The sequence below is a fragment of the Aulonocara sp. 'chitande type north' Nkhata Bay genome, linkage group LG18, assembly GCF_057382095.1.
Source record: "Aulonocara sp. 'chitande type north' Nkhata Bay isolate Kocher_YH1m ecotype deep benthic linkage group LG18, A_spYH_male_GT1.1, whole genome shotgun sequence".
In the NCBI taxonomy this organism is placed as follows: domain Eukaryota; kingdom Metazoa; phylum Chordata; class Actinopteri; order Cichliformes; family Cichlidae; genus Aulonocara; species Aulonocara sp. 'chitande type north' Nkhata Bay.
The window spans coordinates 29,394,309-29,420,950 of NC_141361.1; the positions used below are offsets into that span (position 1 = coordinate 29,394,309).

General features: G+C 40.6%; 2 protein-coding genes across 2 annotated transcripts in view; one reads left to right on the forward strand and one right to left on the reverse strand.

The window, feature by feature from the left end:
* klhl40a (kelch-like family member 40a) lies at positions 1 to 6,678 on the forward strand. The gene is made up of 6 exons (XM_086270799.1): positions 1 to 1,300; positions 1,447 to 1,607; positions 1,901 to 2,008; positions 2,436 to 2,621; positions 2,876 to 3,025; positions 4,651 to 6,678. The coding sequence occupies exons 1-6, from the start codon at positions 179 to 181 to the stop codon at positions 4,760 to 4,762; spliced, it is 1,839 nt and encodes a 612-aa protein (XP_086126925.1). The 5' UTR covers positions 1 to 178; the 3' UTR covers positions 4,763 to 6,678.
* The window catches only part of LOC147308939 (vasoactive intestinal polypeptide receptor-like), a 26,592-nt gene continuing 1,773 nt past the window's right edge, over positions 1,824 to 26,642 (reverse strand). Inside the window, exons 3-13 of the mRNA XM_086270800.1 lie at positions 25,752 to 25,865; positions 17,142 to 17,248; positions 16,969 to 17,066; positions 15,739 to 15,865; positions 10,848 to 11,001; positions 9,487 to 9,547; positions 8,971 to 9,037; positions 8,798 to 8,889; positions 8,447 to 8,576; positions 7,847 to 7,888; positions 1,824 to 7,730 (exon numbers count right to left, since the gene is read on the reverse strand). Of these exons, the coding sequence (XP_086126926.1) occupies positions 7,539 to 7,730; positions 7,847 to 7,888; positions 8,447 to 8,576; positions 8,798 to 8,889; positions 8,971 to 9,037; positions 9,487 to 9,547; positions 10,848 to 11,001; positions 15,739 to 15,865; positions 16,969 to 17,066; positions 17,142 to 17,248; positions 25,752 to 25,865 (1,184 nt within the window). The 3' untranslated portion in view covers positions 1,824 to 7,538. The remainder of the gene's footprint in view (positions 7,731 to 7,846; positions 7,889 to 8,446; positions 8,577 to 8,797; positions 8,890 to 8,970; positions 9,038 to 9,486; positions 9,548 to 10,847; positions 11,002 to 15,738; positions 15,866 to 16,968; positions 17,067 to 17,141; positions 17,249 to 25,751; positions 25,866 to 26,642) is intronic.

A 26,642-nucleotide genomic window follows, 5' to 3' on the forward strand; every position in this document is an offset into this window, starting at 1 on the left:
AAATACCCCTGACTTGCGTAGTGGCTGACAGCCACAGACAGCTGCAGCCACAAGCCATCCAACTACACGAGACTATTCAGGGCAAACTGAGCCACCCTGTGCACTGAAAGTCCCGCTCTGTTGTGGGGAGAGTGTAGGGAGCCCACGAAACCCAACCCGCACACGGCAACAGAACAAAATGTCTGCCATGACTATAGATCCAGTGGCGCAACCTCGGATGTACCAGCAGACCTTGCTTCAGGATGGACTGTGTGACCTCTTAGAAAATGACAGATTTGTGGATTGTGTCCTCAAAATCCAGGACAAGGAGTTCCCCTGCCACCGCTTGGTTCTGGCAGCTAGCAGCCCCTTCTTCAAGGCTATGTTCCTGTCTGACTTGGAGGAGAGCAAGAAGAAGGAGGTTGTCCTCAAGAATGTGGAGCCTGGGGTTATGGAGATGATCCTGCGGTACTTGTATACATCTGACATTAATCTGACAGAACAGAATGTTCAAGATATATTCATGGTCGCCAACATGTACCAGATCCCCTCCATCTTCTCTGTGTGTGTGTCCTATCTCCAAGAAAAGTTAGTGCTCGGGAATTGCTTGGCTATCTTCAGACTGGGGCTGCTTCTGGATAGTCCCAAGCTTGCTCTTGCCGCGAGAGACTTCATCTGCGAGCGCTATCAGGTTGTTGTCAGGGACCAAGACTTTCTGCAGCTAGCTCCCAGCGAGGTGGCCATCATCATCACCTCAGACGCCCTTAATGTTGAGCGGGAGGAGCAGGTGTTTGAATCCCTGATGGACTGGGTCAAGCATGACGAGACCAATCGGGTCAAAGATCTGCCCGAACTGTTGCACTGTGTTCGCTTCAGACTCATGCCTTTGGATTACTTCAAAGAAAAAGTGGAGCGTCACCAGTACATCTGCTTCAGCCAGGACATCAAGAAGGAGCTGGATCTCGTCAGGGACGCTCACAGAGGGCGGCTCCCTAAGCCGAAGAAGCCTGCAACAGATGGGGCAAAGGGGGGTGAAGGCAGTGAGGATGAGGAAGATGATGAGGACGGTTACCTGCCAGGCATACTCAACAACAATCCTCGTTTTGGGATGTTTGAAATGGACCTCATACTTATGATCAGCGACACAGGGACTGTGGCCTACGACCCGGCAGGAAACGAGTGCTTTGTTGTGTCAGAATCCACTGAAATTCCCAAGAATCACTGCAGCCTGGTGACAAGAGAGAACCAAGTGTTTGTTGTGGGAGGACTTCTCTACAACGAAGAGGACAAAGATGAACCATTCAGCTCCTACTTCCTGCAGGTAGTGTGTAATCTATGAAAACCATTTGTAGCTCTTTACAACCTGAACTCTGACGATGGCTCCTTTTCAAATCTTAAGGTATTTTAAAAATATTTCTGGATTCTTTTGTATTTAATTCCTCTCACATCACTTTTATTTATCCCCAGTTTGACCCAGTCAGTTCAGACTGGTTAGGGATGCCTCCACAACCCAACCCACGCTGTCTGTTTGGCCTGACTGAAGCTGAAAACTCAATCTTTGTTGTTGGAGGAAAGGAACTGAAGGACGGCGAGCACGCACTGAGCTCAGTCATGATCTATGACAGACAGTAAGTTTAATATGCTCTAGTGTAATGGAAAATGCACATCTTATCTAAATTATGGCCATCTCTCTTGGAAATATAATTGCATACGATAGTAAATACGATTTGTTTAAACTTTGACCTTAAAATTCAAAATCATCAAGTCCGGAAATGTGTGTTTTCCTTATAAAAGGAACAAAACAGCAACTCCCAAGCCTCGTTTCTTCTTAGAATCACAGTTTGCATGAGTCACTCACTTTATCATCTGCAGAGTCTGTTCATGATGGTACATGTTCTTCTTCATTTGCACATCTGCACAGGTCTTTCAAATGGGGAGAATCTGATCCCCTGCCTTATGAGGTGTATGGCCATGGAACTGTATCACACAAAGGGCTCGTCTACGTCATTGGAGGAAAGTCTGAAAGCAGGTAAGTGCACTACAGGCTTTAAAAGCCCACATTTTTATGATAATGTCGGTAGGAAAAAAAAGAAAAATCATTATTAAACCTCATTCATCATCAGTCTCATAGTTTTATTTTATTATTATTTAATTATTTTGTGTTCTGCGGATTTTATAACTCAGTTTATAACTTTGGCTAAACAGAACTTTTAAAGTCTGCGGTGGCTGAGCACAATGTTTCATTTTGTTATTTTAATGGGGATCAGACCAAAAACCAACCAACTTAAAAAACAAATAAATAAACAGTCCTGGCTCCTGCAAAATCAAAAACATCAGAAATGAACAGGATTAGAACATATATGACGAAACTCATGCATGAACTCAAATAATCCGTTTAAAAAAGCATATTTTGTCTGTTTGTTTGCACATGCGTGTTTGCGCACGTGTGTGTGTAGGAAGTGCATGAGAAGAGTGTGTGTCTACAATCCCACTAAGTTTGAATGGAAGGACCTGGCCCCTCTGAAAACAGCCCGCTCTCTGTTTGGCATCGCCGTCCACAACGACCAGATCTTTGTGGTCACAGGAGTCACAGACTCAGGCCTCACCAGCTCTGTGGAGGTCTACGACATTGCCAGCAACAAGTGAGACAATGTTTTATTATATATATATATATGACTCGCTTTATTACATATATATAACCCGCTTTATCTACTCGTAACAAGGGGAAGCATCTGTCCGCATTAGTGAAATGACTCACTGAGCACAAACAAGAGATCATTAGATCATAAAACGCCACTCGTGGTACTGGTACGGGTGTCATTCAGTATTATTGAAGCTTGTTTAACACCATCACGTCCCCGTGTGTGTTTGTGTCCTTATTGTCCTGTTATTCCAGGTGGTCTGAGTTCACAGAGTTCCCTCAGGAGCGCAGTTCCCTTAATCTGATCTCAATGGGGGGGTTCCTGTACGCTGTGGGGGGCTTTGCCATGATGCCCAGTGAAACCAGTGAGGAGCCCGTCCCAACAGAGATGACTGACATTTGGAGGTGAGAGCCTACTAGACATAACAACTGAATGTAAGGTCACAGAAAAACAAAAAAGGAGGAAAATCACTTTATACACACAAATGATCATTTAGGTGATGAAGGGATTTTAGTGAGCGAATTTTATCCAACAGTAAAGTTTTATTCAGACTCCTTGTAAGAGTTTCAGAGTGAAAGACTGTCTTTAAAGTTTATAAAGTCTGCTGTTACAAAGGCTTATATTAAACATGTCCAAAGTATAAATAATGAAGTCATGTACAAACAATCCTTATGAGCCAAAGCTAGGGATTTGGGCTGCTCTAAACACTCAAATCCAATTGTTGGTGTTTTGTTTTTTCCTTTTCACTCTGCACGATGACGAGAGACGCACAGGCTGATCAGTTGTAAGCACAGAGGCCCCACTGTCCTGCTGTTCAAAACCTCTGCTTAGGAGGGGCAGCTGATGTGAGACAGGGGAAAGGACACCAAAGGAGCTTGTTTTACATAGTGGATGAACTGACAGGCGACACCAAGGTTCACTATGGGATAAATAAGACCTATACAAATACAACAATTCTGAACAATGCAAAGTTAAAATACAAGAATAATATTCTGGAGTTGTAAATGAGCACAACTGATTTACGTTAAATTCTTATGGTAGTCTGAGAAGCCGCTGCTGTTACAGGGTCCCAGTGCTCCTGTTTTTCTGTATTTTCAGTAGCATTAACAGACACTTCAGTTAATAGTAAAATGGACATTTCAGTTTATGTTACCATTAGCAGGCATTTCCTTTCGCTGTAACTCATTAAATTAACCTTTAAGCATGTCTTTAAGCATACATGTCTATGCAATTACAGCTTATCTGGTATTTGCTCAAAGATTCTTCATCTTGTTTATAATCTGTACTTATTACTAGGACATTTAATTGCTGGTACTTGTCGCCAAGTGCTTGCTCACAGGGGGTCGACTGATTGTTGAGGTTTTCTCTGTATCATTATAGAGTCTTTATAATATAAAGCACCTTAAGGTAACTGTTTTGATTTGGTGCTAAATGAACAAAACTGAATTGAAAGCAATTTTCATCCAACACTTCACAGTGAAGATTATTATTTTAGTGATGTAGGAGAAATCTAAACACACTCCATATTCATGGATTATTTTCCAGGGAATTTTGGTAAATTATAGCAAAGAAATTAATTTTACAATATTTGGACCATTTTATATGTTTTTAAACATTTCTTGAGGTAAGGTTTCAGCAACAAAGCACAATCTGAGCACATCAAATAAGAGCAGAATAGCAGGAAAATCACTGAATAATTAGTACCCTTCATTTATGTTAAAAATAAAAACATTTGACCTAAACTACAATTTTGACATGTTTTAAAGTCTAAAGCTGGAGGACTTGGACTTGCTAATGGTACATAGGCATTGATTAGGATCTTTTCAAAACATTTGTTGTGAGGTATAATAATGGCTGCTGTCTACAGTGCTGTTAATAATAGCTTCATTTGATACACAGCTGTCAGGAATTCCTTTTGTGCCTAATCATTCTGTCTAGATGAAAAATATTGAGATTGCATTGTTATTACTGTATGCTTTCCTAAGATGCTATGAGGGGAACTCAGCTGACTTATTTATCTTCTCTACAGACATGATGAGTCAGACAAGTGCTGGACTGGGATACTGCGTGAGATAAGCTATGCGGAGGGATCTACTATTCTTTCAGTGCGTCTCAACACTCTGCGACTCACCAAGTTATAACTGTACCAAACTGTTGGCGCCATGAGGTGAATCGTAACTTTAGCGCTGTGTTAAACGGATGCACTGATTAGCTGAGGGTCAGAGAATGTTTCAGGGTAAGGAGTGAACATGGTGCGCGGGGATGGAAAAGTGTTATGAAATAAGCATCAAAAGAGTTTTATCTCTCTTTTGCAGTAAGGGGAGACATATACATGCTGTAGCAGGACACGAGTTAGAACATCGCACAAAAATGTATTTTCTAAAATGCTACAGTGTTCCTTTGTACATGTTTTTGTAATATCATTTCTTGATGTTTATTATCTGTAATGCTTCATTTTAATGGTAATAAAATATCAGATTGTTATCTTGCTTTCAGTGCATGAACAATGCTGGAGCCGTCCTCACAGTGCAAATGATTTTATTCAACTTCATTAAACATTTTGTTCAATAACGTATTTACATGGCAACACAAGAGAGACACTGTCAACTTTACACTGACAGTAAGCAAATATCACGAGTAAGGAAGTACTTTCAAATGTAAACACTTATTTCCAGTTGACACCTGAGCACTAAAGAGCATCACCGTAAAACTCACAAGAAACCAACTCTTTATCCACATCACTAGCTCCCTGTCTGAGGTACTTTTAGGTTAGCTTTACCTCAGTTTCAGTTTACAACACACACACACCACAAAAACTGGAACTAAAATAAGCACCAGCATGACTCTGACGGAATCTGACGCCGAACATGTAAGCGTACAAAACTATTCTGCAGAAAATGCGTGGGCAATGTAAACGTGACGCCAACAATTGTGATGTCTTTTAGCTTTATAAATTGTCAGTGAGCTCCAAAGCCAGGCAGGCGGTGCTCAGCGCTAGCATTTATGTAAACGTGCTCCCCGTAACAGCAGGTGAAATGTTTACCGTGTTAAATCAAATCAAATCAAATCACTTTTTATTGTCACATCACATGTGCAGGCACACTGGCACAGCACATGCGAGTGAAATTCTTGTGTGCGAGCCCCACAAGCAACAGAGATGTGCAAACACAACAACACAAACGAGCAAAATACAAGAATGGCCAACCTGAAACTAATAAATATATGTACAATATAGAATATTGTTAGTCTCACATCTCTCAATTAGCACTAAACAGAAACGACAGCTGAAGCTATAAGTGTTGCCTATAATTGGCCACAAATTAACTAATTTGGCAAAATAAATACTTTGACCTGATTATGAAGAACGCTGAGTAATCATGTTGTTACAACCTGAGGGAAACGTGAATGTCTCAACTAATTTTGATGTACAAGGGGTGAGTTTGTTTTTCTAAAACTCCTCGCTCATTTACATTGTATTAATCTCTGTTTTAATACATTATTAGGACCGTAGTCAGCTGAGTGGCAGGTCGGTGCCAACAAACTCTCTGCCAGGCCTCACCTCAGCTCATTCAAGTCACTGAAGTGGACGTCTACACCGTGTCTGTGCTGTTGCACAAAGTTCTACCAGACAGTCCAAGAAGTTTCGGTGTATGATATCCTGTTATTATATTTGTATGCCTAACATTCATTTTTATGCATCTCTCTGTGTTATGCATCCACGCGTTTTACAAATGCAACTTGCTAGCAAAGCTTGCTTGCATTAGTTAATAATCCTTGTGTAAATATGGTCACTTCTACCTTCAAAAACCCAACATTGCAACAGCCACAGTTAAAGTTGACACTTCAGAACAGGAGTTCACAAACCCACAGGCGATGTCACGGTGGCCCCCTCCATCTTTTATATACAGACTATTGTGTGGGACCAGTGGGAAAAGTCTGGGATCCGTGAGCATGCCGATTCATGTTGTAAGTAACAAGATATTTTACAGCTAATGAAAACTTTGACCTGCTTGTCTCACTAGAGAAATAAAATAGATGAATACATTTAAAATAAATGCAGCGGAATAAACTATCCATGCAATCCAGTTAATGGAAGTAAGTTGTTGTTACTGCGTATTTATTTACAGTCTTGTAAGTTGTGGATTAATAGAATACAGCTGGTCCATCTGTTATCTGACTGCGCACTCAGACAAAAACTAAAAGCCTCTGTAATCTGAACTGAATTTCACAAGCAGAAGATTCAGTCTCTCCTCTGGAATGTTAGCTGGCAGTAATTCAGCAGAGTATCCCCTGAATAAAACTGTCATAGGCAGCATTAGGAACCTCCATTGCACTGCCTGTGCTTTAGATTCACAGCAGCCTGACACAGTCAATAAAGCTGCTTCCATTGTTCCCTTAAGCAACATGGGCCATTAGTGGTTGGAGACCTCCTCTGTCACACACCCTTTTGATAAACATCTTGCAGCTTGTCTCTGGTGTTATTGGTCAGAGGACATTGAATTCACTTCAGTGTCCATGAGGGTTAAGAAGAGCTTTCTCTTTGCACGTTACTGTCATTATTGTTACACTGAGGACCAACTTTTTATAACTTGCCTGTAGCCTTTTCCAGTTCCAGATATCAACAAAGCACTAATATGCAGTATGAGCCCATCTGTACATATTTCCACATGACATTGGCTTTCATACAAATATCAGAAACCAGATTGTTGGTGCAGACCTCCCTAACCAAAGGCCTCTCATTACAGCGGTTTTACCTTTCAATTCTGGCAAGAAAAATTCAGTCTCACTCAATTTTTGACAGGCAATCGCTAAAAATACTCAGTAACCAATATCGATCCTGTGGCAACAGCGTATGCGAGCCACACATTCAGTGCCTAAGGATTTAAATCAAAGAGCGACAGTAACTTTAACTGGATATCAGATGGACGAGAGGCGCTCCTGACACGCAGATGTCCGGCGTGTTGTGGGGCTGCATTTGGTCATCATGGTGATCTGGGTGCTGAAGTTGTTGCCGTTGCTGCCCATGGAGGGCTGCTGGTACTTAGTATCAGCACCCAGAAACCTCTGCAGCATCCACCTGCGCCACTTACGCTTAATCTCCGACTGCACCTGCAGGACAAGCAGAGAGGTAGACAAACAGAACGAGGAGCATCGTTAAGCAGGCATGAAACACAGGATTTAGCTAATTTATCTCAGAGAGCTTTTTTTTGTTAGAATTTACTCACCTCTCCATTTAGAAAGCAGTACAAGACAGCAACCACAAAACCCTGTTGAAGAGATGGGAAAAAACACACACACACACACACTCCGCCCTGTAAGAGCTGTTGTTGCACATAAATATAAGTATGATCGCACAGCTGGGGAAACACTCAAAATACTTGCGTATGAATAATGATGGTAAAATGACGACCAACTTCAGGCTCAGACAGCAAGTTTATCATCCAGATCCCCTGGGAAATGTTCCCAGGAGATATCACTTTGAACTACAACGGTTATAAATTGAGAAAAACTTTCCATTGCACAGCTTCCATCACTGCACTTTGCTCTCAGAGTTTACTTTCAATTTAATGCTCAGCAAACGAGCAAACTCGTTATTCAAGCGTACAAAGTTAAACATGTCAGCAAAACCAAGCATTCATTTGCTCCATCTGACAAACTATCTTCATAAAACTTTGCAATCAAATGAAAGGATGTCCACTTGCGGCAGCGGTTTCGTCTAAAACACAATATTTCAAGCATAAAATCCGCACATTCATCTATAAGTAGTGCTGCCTGCTTCTGTGCACCATTTGGAAAGTGTTGCAGACTTAATGCAGGGACGTTACCTGAAATGACCCGAGAATAAGATCGAACACCATCCTCACTTGTGGGTGAATGTCATCGGGGATGAAAGCAAAAATAATGTAGTTTATGCCAAAGAGAGGAATCAACAACAGAGTTGATTTAGCCAGTCTCCTAAAAACATGAGATGGGAGGAAAAAAAAGTAAAGAGAAAGCTCATGTTCAGCCGTGTTAAGGTCCACAAAGGCCAGAGTCGAGTATCTGTCACTGTGCAAGAGCTTAGTCAAAATAAAAACCTAACAGCAGCAAAATTAATTAAATTAGCATCACCTGATAAGAAATGACTGCAACCTGCACTATGATCAAGATGCTGACATTTTGCACTGAATACCTACGAGTATTGATTGGACTCCTTTCTTCCAATGTCTGGGCAATTCATCTTCTGCCGTAAAATCCGGATGATACAAATGAAGAGGAAAAAGTTCACCTGCCACGAAAGTAGCAGACTGGTTAATTTTGCATTAAGCTGAGATTGGAATGTTACTCACAAAGAGCTGCACTGACTCACAAGTATGGTGATTAAAATGGGGGTTTTGATGATCCACCAAGGGCCGTCATCAATGGTCTCCCAGCATCTGACAGGAAAAAAGGAAATGCAAACAAGAAGTTCTCAATAAGAGATCATAAAAAAACATCACTGGACTGTAAATAGAGGCAGCAAAATTGCTCCGAAGACCAGCTGTTAATCTTTGTAATGGATGAAAGAAGAGGAGCTTTGACTTTTCATGAAGACTTCTTAAAGAAATTACATGAAAGCTGACTAAGAGTTTGTTCATACCAAATATTGAAAATCATTACAATGATACAAACTCTGGTTTCTTCTTATATTTCCATGGATGTATGCACGCTTCAAAAAGTCGCTGCACTTATTTTCAGAGCAAAATCTAAAGTATGGCTCAAGGCTTTTGCACAGAACTGTAATTCTAATATCTGCATCAGTATTGGCTAAGACTTTCACAATCAGTGCATCCCAAACGATAACTTCACTTTAATCAACAAGAAAACATGATGAAGATGAACTCACCCAGGGTGATCTAAAAAAGCCTTCGTTATCGCCCACGCTGAGATAAAGATGGTCGGAGCCCCTGCAGACAAATTACAACACAAACAGAATTACCTCTAAGTTATTTCAACATTAAAATGATCTCTGTTTCTCAGAGAGAAATGATCAGCTCTGTGATTTATTTTATAGATTATTTTATATACTTATTTATTTATCTGTACCACATTTGGGCATGAGCACACTGTTAATCTTATGAATGCGTTTACAGCTGAAGCAATATTGCTTTTTAGCTATGCTTGTATATAGTATTTTATTTTATTCTATTCTGTACAGTTGTGTACTGTATTTATTCTTATTGTATTCTAATTTTTGCCTCATAACTTTTGCACAGTCCACTTCCTGCTGTGACAAAACAAATTTCCCACGTGTGGGACTAATAAAGGTTATCTTATCTTATCTTATCTTATCATTCTTAACACGACTCATGTGTGCTCTGTGCCAATACTGATTCATCCTGGGTATCTGTGGGAAAGGCTTGTTTCCATTTTCCTGCTTGCAGACACAACATTTCAAGCCTATTTCTAGATTTATTTCACTGTGAAGGGAAAATAAATATTGTTGAATATATACGTCAAAGGCAACTGAAGGATCAAAAGGTAAAATATTTTCAGATTTTAACTGAAAATAAGATGAAACTCCTCAAAGGTTCCACCTAGCAACTTTTTTATGAATATATGAATTTTGATGAAAGCAGGGACCAAATTGCTGTTGAAATTGAAATATAGCAGTTCAGGTCTACTTGTTTGATCTCTAAGTTCAGCAAAGAATTTAATTTATTTATATGTTACGTTTGCCATACATACATAAAGCTATTTGCCTTCCAAAAGCATTGCTGGACTCTTTGACTGAATTCTAACAATGAGGACGGGTGCCAGCCGCCTGCTGCTGCTAAACTAAGGAAAACTCATTCATGTGCAGATTGAAAGTTCAGTATTTCTCTGAAGCAGCTGCATGTATTAAACCTCTTTTACATAAAATAATATATACTCCAGTTCCCTCCCATAGTCCCATGATATGCATGTTAGGGTAACTGATGAGTCTAAGTTGGCTGCAAGTATGAAAGTGTGAATGATTTCTGTCTTGGCCCTGTGAAGGCCCAACTACCAGTCCAGGAAGTATCCAGCCTCTTGCCTTATGCCAGCTGCAATAGGCTTCAGGACGGATCCAGTGGTTGTAGTAAAGACTAATGAAGGCATTCAGGTTGCCTGATGGCTGCACTGACACTACAGACAAATGGACACATCCGATCCCCTTGCAAATGAGATTCTGAGAGTGACCTGTAAGCCTACTCATCAATAACTGGCATGAGAGCTAACACTTACCCCACCCAATGAGGATGTACCACCAGAAGTACTTTCTCTCAGAGAAGAAGGACACAGCTAACAAAGCATGAAGATAGAGGCCCTCCACAAGCAGCCAGAAGTAACTGGCCATGACCCCGTAGTGGAACAAAACCATCACTGCCTTGCATCCCACCTAAAAAACATTAACATGTTATTGGCTTTACCAGAAATGTGCAAATGAATGTAGATACATATATAAATCTATTTCCATTTAAATGATTCAAAAGGTTACTTGAGGACGTTTTTAGCAAACTAATCCCAAGGGCACAAAAAATAGCAATTAAAGGTCAATACACATGTGCTATCTTGTAGTTGGGCTGATTATACTGACAGAGTATTTGACCATTTAGATCTGTAATCTGCAGTAAATGTAACTGAAATCCAAGTTTAAAGCTCCTTGCTGCAATATTAGGAGAAACCACACTGACCCACTGCAATGTCTGCACCATAACTTAAAACTCCAAATGGGAAAATGTTTTCAGGCAAATATTGTTATTGAGTTAAACAGAACTAGAAGAAGCCTAAAATTCCACTCTCACTATCAAGACGGCCTAAAGTTGTTAATCAGCTGAGCTAAGCAAACAACTTAAGGTTAGAGAGCAGGAGCAGGACAGACGGAACAATTGACGGAAAAAAAGTGTGGACTTTATACCAGTTTTTAAATTGTGTTGATAGGCCACGTAAAACCAGAGTTATGATAAAAATATGCAATGTTTGGTTTTCTTCCTGAATACTATCGTTGTTTATATTTACTGCAGGAAGAAACGGTAAAAACAGCATTTTATAAGGAAAACGCTTGAAAGCACTCTCCGCCTGTGAGCAAAAACAAAACCAAAAAAACCCCCACTCTTTCCTATTGGTGGAAAAATGTACCATGTCGACCAATCAAAAAATGATATGGCAACATGGCATTTTGTTGTTTAGGAAGGGGGGAGTTTTAGGAGTGACGGCGGTGTTTTGAGATGTGAGAGATTTGCGACGTTTAGCGCAAATCTTGTGTAGTTAGTGTGTAGTCAGTGTCAATAGTTTTGTTGTGTGTGTCAGAACAATGAGGCGACTGCTGAGTGTTACAGCAGTGATACATCTCCTGTTGTCAGGCCTGCAGGTATCAGGCTGTTGTTCTCCTTTATCTCATAGTGGACAGAAATTATTTTTGGAGTGGCACAAATAATTTGTGTGGCATCAAATTTGATGCAGAACAGCTGATTGTTCTGTAAATAGTTTGAAATGTTTATTTTTTAAAAATTGCCTTGACTGCATTTTTAGGTAAACAGCTGCAAAACACTTTGTTTGCATAACTCAGTTACTTTTTTGAAGAAGTAACTATATAATTAATTGCCCAACATTTGTCATTATTTACTGTATTTTGCAGACAGAGAGTTACAGGACTCTCTCTCAGACTCATTCTCATAATACTGGTCAGAGCTTTATTTTAAAAAAAGAAAAGAAAAAAAGAAAGTTTTGTTTTCAAGATTTTCTTTTGTTTTTTTTAATTTTCATTGTAAGTGGGCTAAAGCAGGTAATTAAAAGTAGTCTAACATAAATGTAAATGCTGTAATTTGATTATTTTAATAAACCATGTAACTTGGATGGATTCGATGCTGGCGTGACCACAGTGCACACGTCTAATGTTGCTCACAGTGGTCCAAGGGACCGCTCAGGAGGTTTGTGTGTTCGCTCAGACACATGAAAAATTAGAGGGAACATTGGTTATACCTCACAACATAAAGCACTTTCAGCTAATGATTGTGAATTGCAGCTATTGCTAAAAGCATATAATTGAGCAGGTGGCAGAGTGGAGTACCCACACAAGAAAGATGACATCACAACAAGATTTGTAAGCCGATCCATAATGTGTTAGATTAGCTTTTGAGACGAATAAACAGGAAGCACACGTGGGTGCCTGGACCATTATTTCCAAAAGTCTCAGTTTTGTCCTGCTGCATGCACACTTGAACAAGGTTTCAAAACTAAAACCAGCATTGTTTGCAGAAGTGTCCTAAGATGCTTGTATTAGATATCAAGTTTAAAATAAATCCTTTTTACTGTGGAATTTGCCTTATTGTACAGCAGCAACATATGGTTCAATTCTGATGGCATTATTTACTTAACTTTTCGTTCATATCACGTTAAACACGGCTGCAGGGATGTATTTTTTACCTAAAACATTCACACTTTAAAGGTATATCCAGAGGAAATGCACTGACCTTTAAAAAGATGAGGACAACATAACAGACTAGACATTTTAAACTAGCCAGGCCAGTTTTAGTCCCCGTGGGCCAAGCTAAAAAAATTATAGGATTTGTTTTCTTGTTCAGAACAATGTGAATATTTAACATATTTAACAGACAAAGTACTGTCAGTGTAAAACATTACACAGAACCAGCCTCTCTAACGCTGTCAGGGAGCTTCTGTTCCACTAACATCAGGGTCATTCTCACTTATCTAAGATAAACAATCACACTTGATACACATTAAATGCATATGTTTGCAACTTAGTTTTATTTCAGTGTTATCAAACTATACTGTTGTTCTATTATTTTTCCATGTTCTTCATTGTTATCAAATGTAACATTGCTTGGTACTCTCTGTCCTGCTGGGTTGACGTTATTGGCCCACTCTTCTGTGCAACATTGCTTCAGTTCATTGAAGTTTGCAGGCATTCATTTATGCACAGCTCTCTTAAGGTCCCAGTAGTGCTGTCAGGGTCCTTATACACTGGTAGGATCACGAGAGGATGGGGATTAGTAATCTTTGGTTTCACCCTGGTTTATAACCATGTTTCAGTTTCTGTTTTGCATTTGTAGCTCTCTAGTTCTTCTGGGTTTGTGATTTCTAGTTCTTAGATTTAGTTCTGCCCTCGGGTTTATTCTCTTGTTCCCCAGTCAGTCATGTGTCTGAGTGTACGTGTCGTATTTTCTGTGTCCTATGTCAGTGTATCTAGTTTTGCCTTCCCTCGGATGGATGACTGAGAACCTTCACAGACATCTTCCCTCGTCTCATTATGTCTGATTTGCCCCAGCTGTGTTTTTTTCCTGCTCTCCATCCTCTCGTGATCCTCCTGTGTATTTTAGTCCTCAGTCTTCCCCTGCTTGTTGTCACGTCGTTAACCTTCACACACCTCCTCAGTGCTGTGCGTTTCCTCTGTGTTCCTAGTCTCCGTAGCTCCTGATTTCTAGTTTAGGTTTCTTGTTTTCCAGTTCCTTGAGTCCTGAGTTTGTTAGCTCTAGTTATTATGCTTCGCTTTTTGTTTTCTGTATTCGAGATTTTTCCCAGGAATAAAGCTGCGCGTTAAGTTTAACCCTCCGTCTGTGAGTCCTGCATTTGGGTCCTCCTTCCTGCCTGCCCCACAGCACTAACCATGACAAGTGCATTTCAGTCAGGTTGAGATCTGAACTGTAATTATTGAAACCTTTTCTTTTTCTGCCATTCTGTTGTAGATTTGTTGCTCTGCTTGGGATCATCATCCTGTTACATGGTCCAGTTTCAGCCAGGCTTCGGCTGTTGGCCTCACATCTGAGTCTAGAATACTTTGGCATACAGAGGAGTTCATGGTTGACTCACAGGTCCTGTGGCTGCAAAGCGAGCCGAAATCATAATGCTTCCTCCACCGTGCTTGACAGTTGGTTTTTAAAAGAAAGAGGCTTTGTCCTGACAATACTTGAACCCTGGTTCAGTCCTTTTCTAAATATACTGTCATGAACTTTAACATTTAACACACTAACTGAGGTCTATTGAGTTTAAAATGTAGCCCTTGGATTTTTTGCAGTTTCTGAGCATTGAACAGTCTACCTATCCATGTAATTCCTTCCTTAATTGGAAGCAGTAAGGGTGTAGTTAATTTTTCACACACTGCATCTTGCATTTTGGTTTAAATTGTATTTAATATGTCATGTTTCATATTTCTTCTTAGGTTGTATTTTAAGACCTTCTAAAGACCAGGTTTTTATAATGTCCTGAAATGACATAATTTAAACAGGACATATTTTCAATTTATCAGGTCTGTCTATAGTTAGTTATCCACATAAATGAAGTGGTGACACAACATTTGATTTGTTTCCAGGGTTAGATTAAAACTAGGAATGTGTGTTCTTGCAACTCTCTGTGTTATTTTGCACGAGGTTTTCCGCTTTCACCCCAACTGTATTTTTACAAGCTAAGCAGTGCGCCTTACACCAAGTAAACAAAAGTTTACTCCTTTTGTTTTTGCTTTTTCACTGAGGAGTTTAGAAATCTGTGAGATATTTAGCAGCTGTGTTTAGGTCAGGGCAGTGTACCCTGAAGGAGAAATGTCTAAACTCAGCCATTAAGCAACAGCACTTAGTGATATAGTAAAGCGGGTGATTTATAGCGAGTTGATCCAGTCCTCTCTGGTAATAAAGTGGCAAGAAAGCAGCACTAACATTGGTGACTTGATCAATCACATAAGAGGGAGCAATGCCACATCTAGGAGCTTATCTAAATACTTAACTTATCAGTTATGACGTTGTGGCATGTTGTGGTAATAAAGTCAATACAGCACTCTGAATGTGATTTATTGACAAAGCTGTCTGTAGTTCAGGCTTAATGTTCAAGTTCAGGCTTAATGTTTGGCAAACAGGAACTCTCACAACATCCTGGTGCACAGATGAAAAGGGAAACATCATTTTAAGAGCAGAAGTGCCTCGGCAAACACTGCTACACCCAGAACGCTGAGTAAACTTTGAGACAAAGCATTAAAGTCAGAGTGGGAAAGCGGCTGCTGAGCAACGATGCCGAACTTCAGTTAGGCAGAGAGGGAAATCAATTCGCGCAACCAGTTCAATAATAGAAAAATCATCCTGCAGAGCTTTCAGCAGCAAAGAGAAAGGACGGTGAACGGCGTACTCACAGATGCTTGGCAATCTGTCTCGCCGACTTCGTACAGAACCACGTCCTTGATGAAAACAGTCACAGCTTTCAGTATGAAAGACACAAACAGATGCATGTGGATGTAGTTTCTTGTGCACTGCAGCTTCCTGAAGAAGAATACAAATACACAGAAAATGAACAGGCAAAGTACTCCTAATGCATCCCGACTGGTTACAATGAATGAGCTCCTCATGTGTCTCGGAAATCATCAGAAAAAAAGCGTGTATCAAGAGAATATGCACTAGAAACTTCACTGACTTAGTTCAGATGAGCACAGAACAGATGTGCGTTTCAGCTCAGGACAGCAGCCATTCTAAGCACTTAGTGTACACGATTATCGCCTTGTAATTTCCTACCACCGTGCTCTGCTGTGCTGCTATCTAAATGTCACAATTCATTTAAACCCTGCAATTGTCATGAAAGGCTTTCTGCATGTCTCCCACTTTGGATGTAGCTTTTTCAGGGACATAATATTTATCAGGGATGCGGAGCAAGGAAACAAACAAGAACAAATCGGTGTGTAGGGGGAGAGAAGCAGGGGGTGCTGAGAAAATGTCACTAATGTAAATTCTCTCTTTTCCCTGCTTTCAAACAAATACCTTCCCCGTGACACGATGACCTTGGGCGAGTTACGTAAACGCAGCAGGACAGTTGAGCTGCGATGAAGTATCGCTCAGCTGCATGAACGCCACATCTGCACCCCGACATAAACAGCAGGCGCTGCCAACATCCTGCGTCTCCGCTCCAGGATGCAAACCCGATCACATGTCAAAAAACCCAAAGAGTAAACACAGCGCTTGCTGTTTAGCCCGCGACACACAAACAGCCTGAAATGCAAGCACAGCCAGCTGATGTTTATTAGACGCTACACACACTTGCCACTTAAACCTGTTCTAATGATCTACGCCAACAATCACTCACATGCGTTTTTCTCCACGACCTTGTGACCTTAAGGTCAGGACAGAGCATACAGTGAATAACAGATGCTCATCTAAGTGATCTGACTTCACGGTTTGACTTGGTGACTGCTTGCACCCACCCACATTTGGACGACTTCTCCCACTTAATCCAGTTACATTGCTGTTTAAAAAGACTGTAAGACCTCAATAAAATGCAGGAAATGAGAGATCGACGGGGTTTTCTTGCTTTAATAGGTGTTTGATTGTCTTTATGTGGGAACATTAAGCAGTGTTACGATGGATCACCTTACCGGAAGAGACACAATATGACGATAGCAACTGTCAGAGAGATGAGCGACACGCTGTGACCGATGGTGTATCCCACTTTGATGGCGTGGAAGAATACCTCCTGTAACAATACGTTTCAGTACACAGGTCATCAGGTGTGGGACATTTCACTTAAAGTTCCAGTTGCCACACTTACTTCATGGCTATCCATGGTGGTGTTGGGATTATATCCACAGTCTGCTATGTAGGAGTCCATGCTGACTGAGGTCCAACCATCCGCAGTGCAGGTCTTTGACAGGTTACCTAATGAGCAAAGGGACAGAGGAACAACACTGGAAATTATTGATATTTCTTTACGCCGCTCTTCCTGCTATCCTTTAACAGTACAATAAAGTGCTTGTTGAGATGGGAGTTGTAAGAGCTGCAGGGCAGACATACCACTGCATTTAATTAAAACATGCTGAGACTCATGTCTCCCTGGAATACACCCAAATAATCAAAGGAAACAGAATGAATGACTGAAGAGGCTCAGCCGCCCAACTGGCTCAGAGATGCTGAGGCAATTCCCATGTGCACTTGCTTCCATCTGTTTCTTAATTATGTGAAGGCTGTACACACAAACACCAGGTGGCCATCAGTCAAGCAGGGATATTTTGGTCTGTTCTGCCCACAGAGGGCAGAGGTGAAAGGAGCATTTAGACTGACAATTAAAAAACTGCATGACCAAAATACAGTGTTGCAGATTTGCGGTAACAAAAGATAGAACTTTTTAAAATTAAGTGTAGAGTCAAACTTGCGAGAACAATGAAGTAAATGAAATTACAGCAAGATAAAGTAAAGCTTTTTGGGTTAAAGCTGAGTCCAGTAGTTGTCCGGAGTAGCGTACAGCAGGCCAGAGATTTTCTGTATTGGAAGTGCTGAAGATTAGATATGTCTGTAGACATAGATATGTATGTCCTGCTCTACAGGAGAATGGAGCTTAGCTTCGTCACTGCGAGCCTCCAAACATCAAACCTATTTGAGCCTAAACAGAAACACATGAAAGGCAGTCCTGCTTGTGTATTAATCACCAGAGGATGTGGTATAAAACAGATGAAAGAGGCAAAAGTGTGGGCCATAGTCAGGGGTTAAAGTGGGCCTGCATTTTTATATGTTTGTTTTATTATTATTATTATTTTTGGCACAACACTGGAACAACTGCAGGTGTCCATAAGTTATGTTTGTGGTACTTCAGCATCTAGCTAGCCCCACAGAAGTGATCTTTTTTAATTCTCAGGTAATTTCAAATCCAACGCTGCTATCAGCTCAACAAACATCAGCAAACACATAAACTGTTTGTGTGCAGTTTGTCTCACAGTGTGTTGCTAGCTAAAGGTCCAGTATTCCTGTGCTGTATTTTACAGGGAGAGAAAAGAAAGAGCTAACTTCACTCAGAGATGGAGACAGATAAGAAAGACAGAACAGGAAAGGAAGAAGAGGGGTTAAAGATAAGGACTGATCAGTGGTGTTTGATAAACTGGAAATTTAAAGCTTACATGTAAGTTCTCACATTTTTAAATCAGATATCTGGTCTGTACACATGACATTACGTTTTTTCATATTGTGAAACCTGCTGCAAAACAAACTGACGTAGACTCGCTGTGTTATTTAAAGGTTGCATGAAAATCCTCTGCAGAATAAACAGGTTAGTTTGTTGTGAGGGGTTTAAAGTAAAGAACAGTGTGTGACTGGTGCACAGTGGCTGTGGTTTCATGGTCAGAGTTAGGTTACATAAAGTGCAGCAGAGATGAATCTGAAGTTAAGCTGATGATGCTGAGATTCATTCAGCGAATTTCACCTTCATACCAATTTTATACCTTCTAGAAAAAAGACAGAATACACACTGTACTGTCAGTGTCGAGGATGGAAATCAGCCAAGACAACTCATAAAACATCTGCTGACATCCAGTTGAAGCAGCAGATCAGCTGATCACAGCCTGTACACTAAGAAAATCTACTGGAGCTCCCAATAGAAATTATTGTGATTTATGATTCTTTTCCCCACACTGAGGCAACTGATTTCAGGGTTCCCCACATGCTGAATCCTCCCATTTAACCTCTTTCATGTTTAGAGGCAACGTCACCCTCTACAATGTAAGAAACACAAAATAGAGCTGTTTTTTCATTTTCTTTCTTTTTCTCTGCTCATGTTCTACTTACCTGATTCAAGCTTTATTAGAATTCAAATTTAGACTGGAATAAAGTTTATATTCACATCTACTAATATTATTTTATTTTTACAATGATAGAGCACAAGGTTCAGATAGTGTTGCACAAAAATAAGTGGTAGAAATGTTCTTCAAGGAGCTACTTTTCACTTTCTTACTGTGAGTACGTTTAAGAGGCTTTCTGGAGTATTTTTAACACTAGTATCTGTACTTCTACGTAAGTATAGAAAGTCTATACTTTTGCAAATCTGCTTAGCTGAGTGCAGGACCCTGCACAGATAAGTGGAGCTCTGTACAGTACAGGTCAGACCTCAGTGCTAGGCAGATTACAGCAGAAAGTTTCTATTTCCGAAGTTTTGTGGAAAAACAAAAGCAAAAACAATTGAAAAGGCCTCTTTTTGGGTCCTATTTACGTCCTCTACACTTGTTGCATATGTAATAGAAAGGCAGAATATGTGGCATATGATACAGAGAGGATTTAGATTTTTACAGTGTGACGAAAGCTAGAAATGGATCCATGAACTAATTAGACCTGAAAACTCATGTCCCTCCCTTCATGAGCGTCTAATCTTGAAGCATGGATTGACTGCTCTGTGCTTTTTGTTCAGTCTCTTATTATGTCATACTTCTTTCCTCATCTCCCTTCCTACCAGTAAAGAATGGAAGCTCCGTGATCTGGTGACAAATTAATCCACGTCCTGAATGCTGCTGTGGAAATCAACATGTAGGACATTCCACACATTGCGTAATCGTATCACTCCGCAGCCGCTATCAAATCAGCACCGAGTTGGGAAATGACCAACAAGCCAAAGTCTTAGAATGTATTTGGCACCAAAATTTGGTTCGCTCACAAATACCTGAGCAGCGTAATGCAGAGAAGATGGAGGCTTAGCTTCCTCAAACAACATGACAAGACACAAAGGCGAAGCTGAGCCCCTGCTGTTTCAGCCCATGCCACCACTGGATTTAGCCTGTTTGAGGGATTGCCAGAAGAATGCTTTCATCATTCCCCAAAACATGACTGCAAGGATTTTCAGTGTTCAAGCTCATCACCCCATAATCATTTTTATTTTCTTTTTACTTCTTGGCTTTTCCCTCCAGTATTGTACAGTCAAAGCCTTATCCTATCTAAGTATATCCAAATGTTTGATCCATAGTATTATTATAAATCAACTTCATGTCAAATTCACATTGCAGCATGTAGGTGAACCTGTTGACAGCTGGGCACTCTGTCATTCTCAGCCTGTAGAGAGGGTGAGCGCTATTAAAAGAGATGAATGGCTGCATGTTTGTGTTAGATCTGCTAGGTAAAGAGTTCATGAGAATGGCAACTCTGTCTCAACTAAATTTATGACCCCGAATCTCTATGGCGCCATGTTTCGCAATGCTTGTTTTTGTGTGTGAGGCTTATAAAATGAATAGCTCGGGATGTGTCAATACCTTCAGTCTTTTGCAACGATTCTCAGGAGTGAGGTTAAATTAGACTTCATGACATTCTGTGAAACACGCTTACAAAGAAGAATGTATGCATCGTGTGTCTGTAACCTGCCGAGGCCTTAAAGAGCTTTCGACAACTAAATAACAGGAAAAATACACAGTGGTTCAATGACGTAAACTTTTTTTTTCCTGCTTTCTTGCACAGAAAGTGATGCACGTTCATCATCACTTCAGTAGTCCTTCTTTCATGACCTGAATGTAGACCAGGTTTAACCATCAGACACCTGTGCTGATAAGGTGATTTGCTGCATAATTGATATGGTCCACATCAATGCAGCACAACACTGCACAGAGGGGGCTGTTGATCCTGTAAACCTCCTGACATGTCTGTGAAATATGCCTCCTCTGACTTCAACCCCACAGATCCAGTGATTCTTCATCTGCCCCGTCTTTTCCCTGGAGTGCTATCCGCTCTCATATCATACTATCTCCCATCTGGGCCACATAACAGCTTCCCACACAACCTTTCTTCCCCTTACTGAGTGTTCATGTAGCTGATATTTACTCGATGGTACAAAATGTTCTAATGTACCCTGCATATTCCGCAAGTACTGGCTAGATTACAGCTATAGGACCTCCTTTCCAGGTTCAGTATATGATACAAGCAGTGTTTTCATTAACAAGTACGAGTGCAGGTGCGCTACACCTGTGGCAGCTCGTTTATTTTGCTCTCCACCTTTTTTAAATGTCAGGTGTTATATATATATATTTACAGTATATGCAGCTGCTGACAGGGTAAGACTTTTGGCACACCCATCAAATATTAGCAAACATACCTCAACGTCTGTTCCAGACTGTTGGACAACATTTCAGGAAACCTGCAATTCAACCCGGAGATGGTAGCAAGACATCGCACGCCATTATCCGGTTATAGAACCGGATAATGGCTCTGGGGTTAAATGTGGGCGTAGCAAATATGCTGTACTGAAAAGTGTCCTGTACATTCCCAAAGACAAGCAGTGCACATAGAACAGAGCTGAGACTATGTACCATTATGAAAGTGGGTAATACATGGGTGGATTCATATGTGTTGTTCAGTCTGGATTTTCATTATTTGATCCTGTTGACCAAAACAATTCACTTTTATGATATTATTATTACATCTATACATCTATCTATACAAAATATCCAAAAGTGCTATTAGTCAAATTCATCTTTAATTAACGACTGAAGTGCACTCGGAGCAGGGGAGTCAGGATATTATGGGTAGTACTAACATGATATCAAATTTGAATTTTCAAATATTATGTTTACTGGTGTAGACTGACCATGCATAACATTATGAGCACTGACATCATCATTCATAAAGTGAATAACACTGGTCATCTATTCTTCGTGGCTCCTGTTAGTAGGTGGGATATATTAGGGAGCAAGAGAACATTTTGTCCTCAAATCGTAAGGATTTGAGTGAGTTTGACAAGGGCCAGATTATGATGGCTAGACGACTGAACGTCAGAACATCTCCAAAAGTGCAGCTCTTGTGAGGTGTTCCTGGTCTGCGGTGGTTAGTCTCTTTCACAAGTGGTCCAAGGAAGAAACAGTGGTGAACCTGCGACAGGGTCATGGATGACCAAGGGTTATTGATGCACGTGGGGACAACAGATGACCTACGGAAGCTCAGACTGCCCAAAAAGTTTATGTTGGTTATGATAGAAAGGTGTCAGAATACACAGACATCAGTCGTTGTGTATAGGCTGTAAACTGCCAACAATGGCCACGCGAGCACCACAACTGGACCATGGAGCAATGGAAGAAGGTGACCTTAACTGAATAACTTTCTTTTACATCACGTGGATGACTGATACGTGTGTGTCGCTTACCTGGAGAACACCTGGAACCAGGATGAATTATGGGAAGAAGGCAAGCCAGCAGATGCAGTATGATGGTTTGGGCAATGTTCTGCTGGGAAACTTTGGGTCCTGACATCCATGTGGATGTTACTTTGACACGTACTACCTATCAAACCATTCTTGGAGACCATGTGCACCCTTTCATGGAAACTGTATCCCCTGATAGCTGTGGCTGAAAGCAGAAATGGTTCAGGAATGGTTTGATGAGCACAACATGTTTGAGGTGTTGACTTGGCCAGATCTCAATCCAAACTAGCATCTTTGGGAGGCGCTGGACAAACAAGTCTGATCCATGGAGGCTCCAGCTCACAACTTACAGGACTTAAAGGATCTGTTGCTAACGTCGATGGTTCAGGGTTGTTTTGGCAGCATAAGGGGGACCAACACAATACTAGACCGGTGGTCATAATGTTATGTCTGATCGGTGTATAGCGTCTCCTTTAGTGCTACAACTTGGCCACTATGTTCAAAATATAGAAGGGAGAGGTTTATTCATATGTTTTCACTGTCTTATCAGCAGCAGGAGCTGAGCTAACGGACCAACCACAACTTTACAAACACGAATAAATCAAGAAAATATTATTTTTGAAAACAAACAGCTCAAACATGCAGCTTTGTTGTCACCGCCAATAAATATTACACAAAGCGTGGTAAATTTAGCCACTGCAAACTTCTTCTTTTTTTATGATTAGCATAGCTTTATAAAGAGCCACACCTGGGATTTTACAGCTATGGCTGTTTGTACCTGATACATTTCTCAAGGCTCCAATTTTAAATTAAAGCCCCTTTGCCAGTCAACTACAAATAAACATCTCCATCAACTCTTACTTCGTGATTAACTGAGGAGACGCTACGTGGCGATTATTGACAAATGGAGATGTTGAGGAAACTCGAAGGGGTACATTCCCAGGAACTACTGTACAGACATGGTGCAATTCAGCCAGAAAATTCCCAGGATAGTGTTTTCCTTTACAGATAATTAGCACAACTTCCCTGTTAGGCTTTCACCAAATAAAGAACAAATAACCAGTGTGGCTCTTTAATGAGTGTATGGCGTCTACATGGGAAGTTGTTATCTTGTTTCCTGCTACTGTTTTGAATTTTATTGTATTATTTATGATATTCAAGATGTGGTGGTAGAAAAGATAAGAGATTGTAGGGCCAAAATAGCATCATGAGTATGAGCCACTAGGACACTCCATAATTTCCATTTCTGGTCTCAGATATGGAGCGTGATGATACTGGCACAGGCTCAATAGCAGGGATATTTGGAACAATAAAAACAAAATGGAAGTTAAGGAGGGATCGAGATGAGCAGCACGCCAGCATCTCTCTGATTCATTTTAATATCCCATGCTTAACTCATGTTTCCATGAATACACATTTAATTTCAGGTTAATCTCAGACTCATGGATACAGACATAAAAAAGAAAAATGGCATTACAAGGCTTAGTAATCATGTGATGTACTATTTATAGGCTTTTTAAGACTGAAATTGTTTTTATTATCTTGAATGTGGCATGTTTGCCAAACTACATTAAAATTCTCAGATAGATTTGTTATTTTTTAGAGACTTTAAAGCATCTTAGCAACTAGGTGACTATTCACAGGCCACTTTATTAGATACACCTTGCTAGTACCAGGCCGGACCCCCTTTTCCCTTCAGAACTGCTTTAATTGTCAGTGGCACAAGCTGAACAAGATGCTGGGAACATTCCTCAGTGATTTTGGTCCATATTGACACCATAGCTGCTCGTGCATGACATGAATCTTCTGTTCACCTACATTACCTACTATTGATTGACATGTAGTAATGGTGGAGGGCATTTTAATACAGTGAATTCACTGTCATGTTCAAGAAACCAGTTTGAAATGATCTGAGCTTTGTGACGAGCCAAGAAAATGTCCTCCATCCCACTGTACCATCGCCAGCCTGAACTGTTGACTTGCATGTTGTCTTCACCAAATTCTGACCCTGCCATCTGAATGCTGCAGCAAAAATCAAAGCTTTATCAGACCAGGCAACATTTTTCCAATCTTCTGTTGTCCAATTTTTTTCAAGCCTGTGCAAAGTGTAGTCTCAGTTTCCTGTTCTTAGCTGACAGAAGTGGCACCGGGTCTTCTCCTGCTTTAGCCCATCTGCTTTCCAGAGCGGCAATTTGTGCTTTCTGAGATTCTCATATGCACACCTTGGTTACAACAATAGTGCCATGGTGGTGGGGTGGAAAGCACTGTTCTCTCACAGAAAGGAGGTCAAAAGTTAAAAGCCACTAGCCTCTTGGGGCCTTTCTGTGTGTACCTGCAAGGATACTTTCTGGCTTCCTCCCACAGCCCCAAAACATGGTAGTTTAGTTGGAGATTCTAAATTACAATCAAGAACATTAAGAGTAAACTGGATGAGATGAAGGCAAATTATTCTTTAGCCTGAGGCTACTCTGACAACAGCCAGAAATACAAAACATAAAGGCTTTGAAATTCAAAATTGGTCAACAGGTTTGTGGCCCTGTAACATCAACCACTGCAATAAAGATCATTGACATATTACTACGTTATACACAAAGTTAGCGAATGATAGCAAACCATTGCATTCTGCAGATACTGAGTTCTGTTTCCGTCTGCATGACGAAAGTAAAACCAATATTTTCTGTCCTCTGAGCTTGATTTTGGTCTCCTGCAATTCTGGGGGAAATTTCCTCGGACTGTTTCTACGTTCTGCTACTGGGGACTGAATGGATGATAAATCTGTGCATTCATTTGCTACAGGTAACGTTTTTACTTTTATGACTTGATATTAGATTTGTTGTTTATATCAAAAGATGACTTAGAGCAGCTTTAACTCTGCTTGTAAATATTTTTTAAGTCACAGATATATTTAAGAAATCACTGAGGTGCATGTTCAGTGTTGTCCGTCTGTCTGTCTGCAAGATTACTCATCCATGAAGCTTGATGGGGAGGTGAAGCAAGTATAAAGAAACTGCCCTTTAATTTAGTGCTGATGCTGATACCTTTGCAAAAATGGGCATTTTGAGACCTTCTATAATTTCTCTATGTATTTACCAATAGGTGTCAGTGACTTTCCACCACAAATGTATGGATTCTACCATGTGCTTTCACTTTTTCTAGTCAAATAACTAAATACTAACTTATTACTGTAACCTTCTAAGAGTAAAATTAACTAATGTGCTTTTTCTCTTCTAACTCTCTTTAAAACACACACCTATATGCAACGTATATTGCAAGCTTGATTCTTACGTTCGCGATCATCCTCGGAGTGAAAGAAGAGAAATTTGGGGCAAAGGATGGTTACCACCTCTCCCACATCAGCACTGGGCCAGCAGGTGATTTTGTCCCAGATCCTACTGCAACCTAGAGAGAGACAAAGAAGGAGAGGGACCAAAAACAAGCATGTTACCTAAACTCACATGCCCAAAGATAGAGAGAAACTTAATTTTGCTCACATTTTGCTCAGTGTTTCACACATGAATCCCCTCAAGTGGGAAACAGCAGCCTGTTTAAGGTGAAGGCGGAGCACTGGCGTTCCCATGGCAGCCAATACGTGTGAGTTTAGGTCAGCTGGCATTACAGCCATGCTGGGCCCATAACAGCAGATGACCTGAGTTAACATGCTGTCACGATGACTAATAAAAAAGCTCTGTGCCCTTCGTTACACGCTGTTATTTGAATTCAACAGATCTCCGTGTCTTTCCACAGTGTGTATCCTCCCGGGATGCACAATCGGCTCACGCCACTTTCACAGCGCACCTGCTCAACAGTTTGTCGCAATGAAAAATCTCCTTACCAGGGTACATTTGCACGATTACCCTGAGGATCTGACAACATTTAAACCTATTGCAAATTTAAATTAAAAACATAATGAGAGTTTAATTACTTTTGCATTGCTTGGAAACAGAGTCCCATAATGCCTCCAACAGTGTTTCAGTCACTCACAGAGGCTCTATGAAACACAACTATCTTCATGTACACACTGTGTATAATGTGCTGCAAAAAAACAAAAGCATAAAAAAACTACAGATCAGGTGAGCTTCACTGTTGCACTGTAAAAGCATTTGTTAATAGCATTTCTTTTAAATGAAAAACGGGATCAGTTTTCTCTGTAACTGAATCTGCATATGTGACAAGGGG

Excerpts from the sequence above, each read along its gene's own strand:
- klhl40a (XM_086270799.1), top strand. The coding sequence starts at position 179 with ATGTCTGCCATGACTATAGATCCAGTGGCGCAACCTCGGATGTACCAG. Across the intron at positions 2,009-2,435 it reads GGAGGAAAGTCTGAAAGCAG|GAAGTGCATGAGAAGAGTGT; the intron begins GTAAGTGCACTA and ends GTGTGTGTGTAG. Across the intron at positions 2,622-2,875 it reads TACGACATTGCCAGCAACAA|GTGGTCTGAGTTCACAGAGT; the intron begins GTGAGACAATGT and ends CTGTTATTCCAG.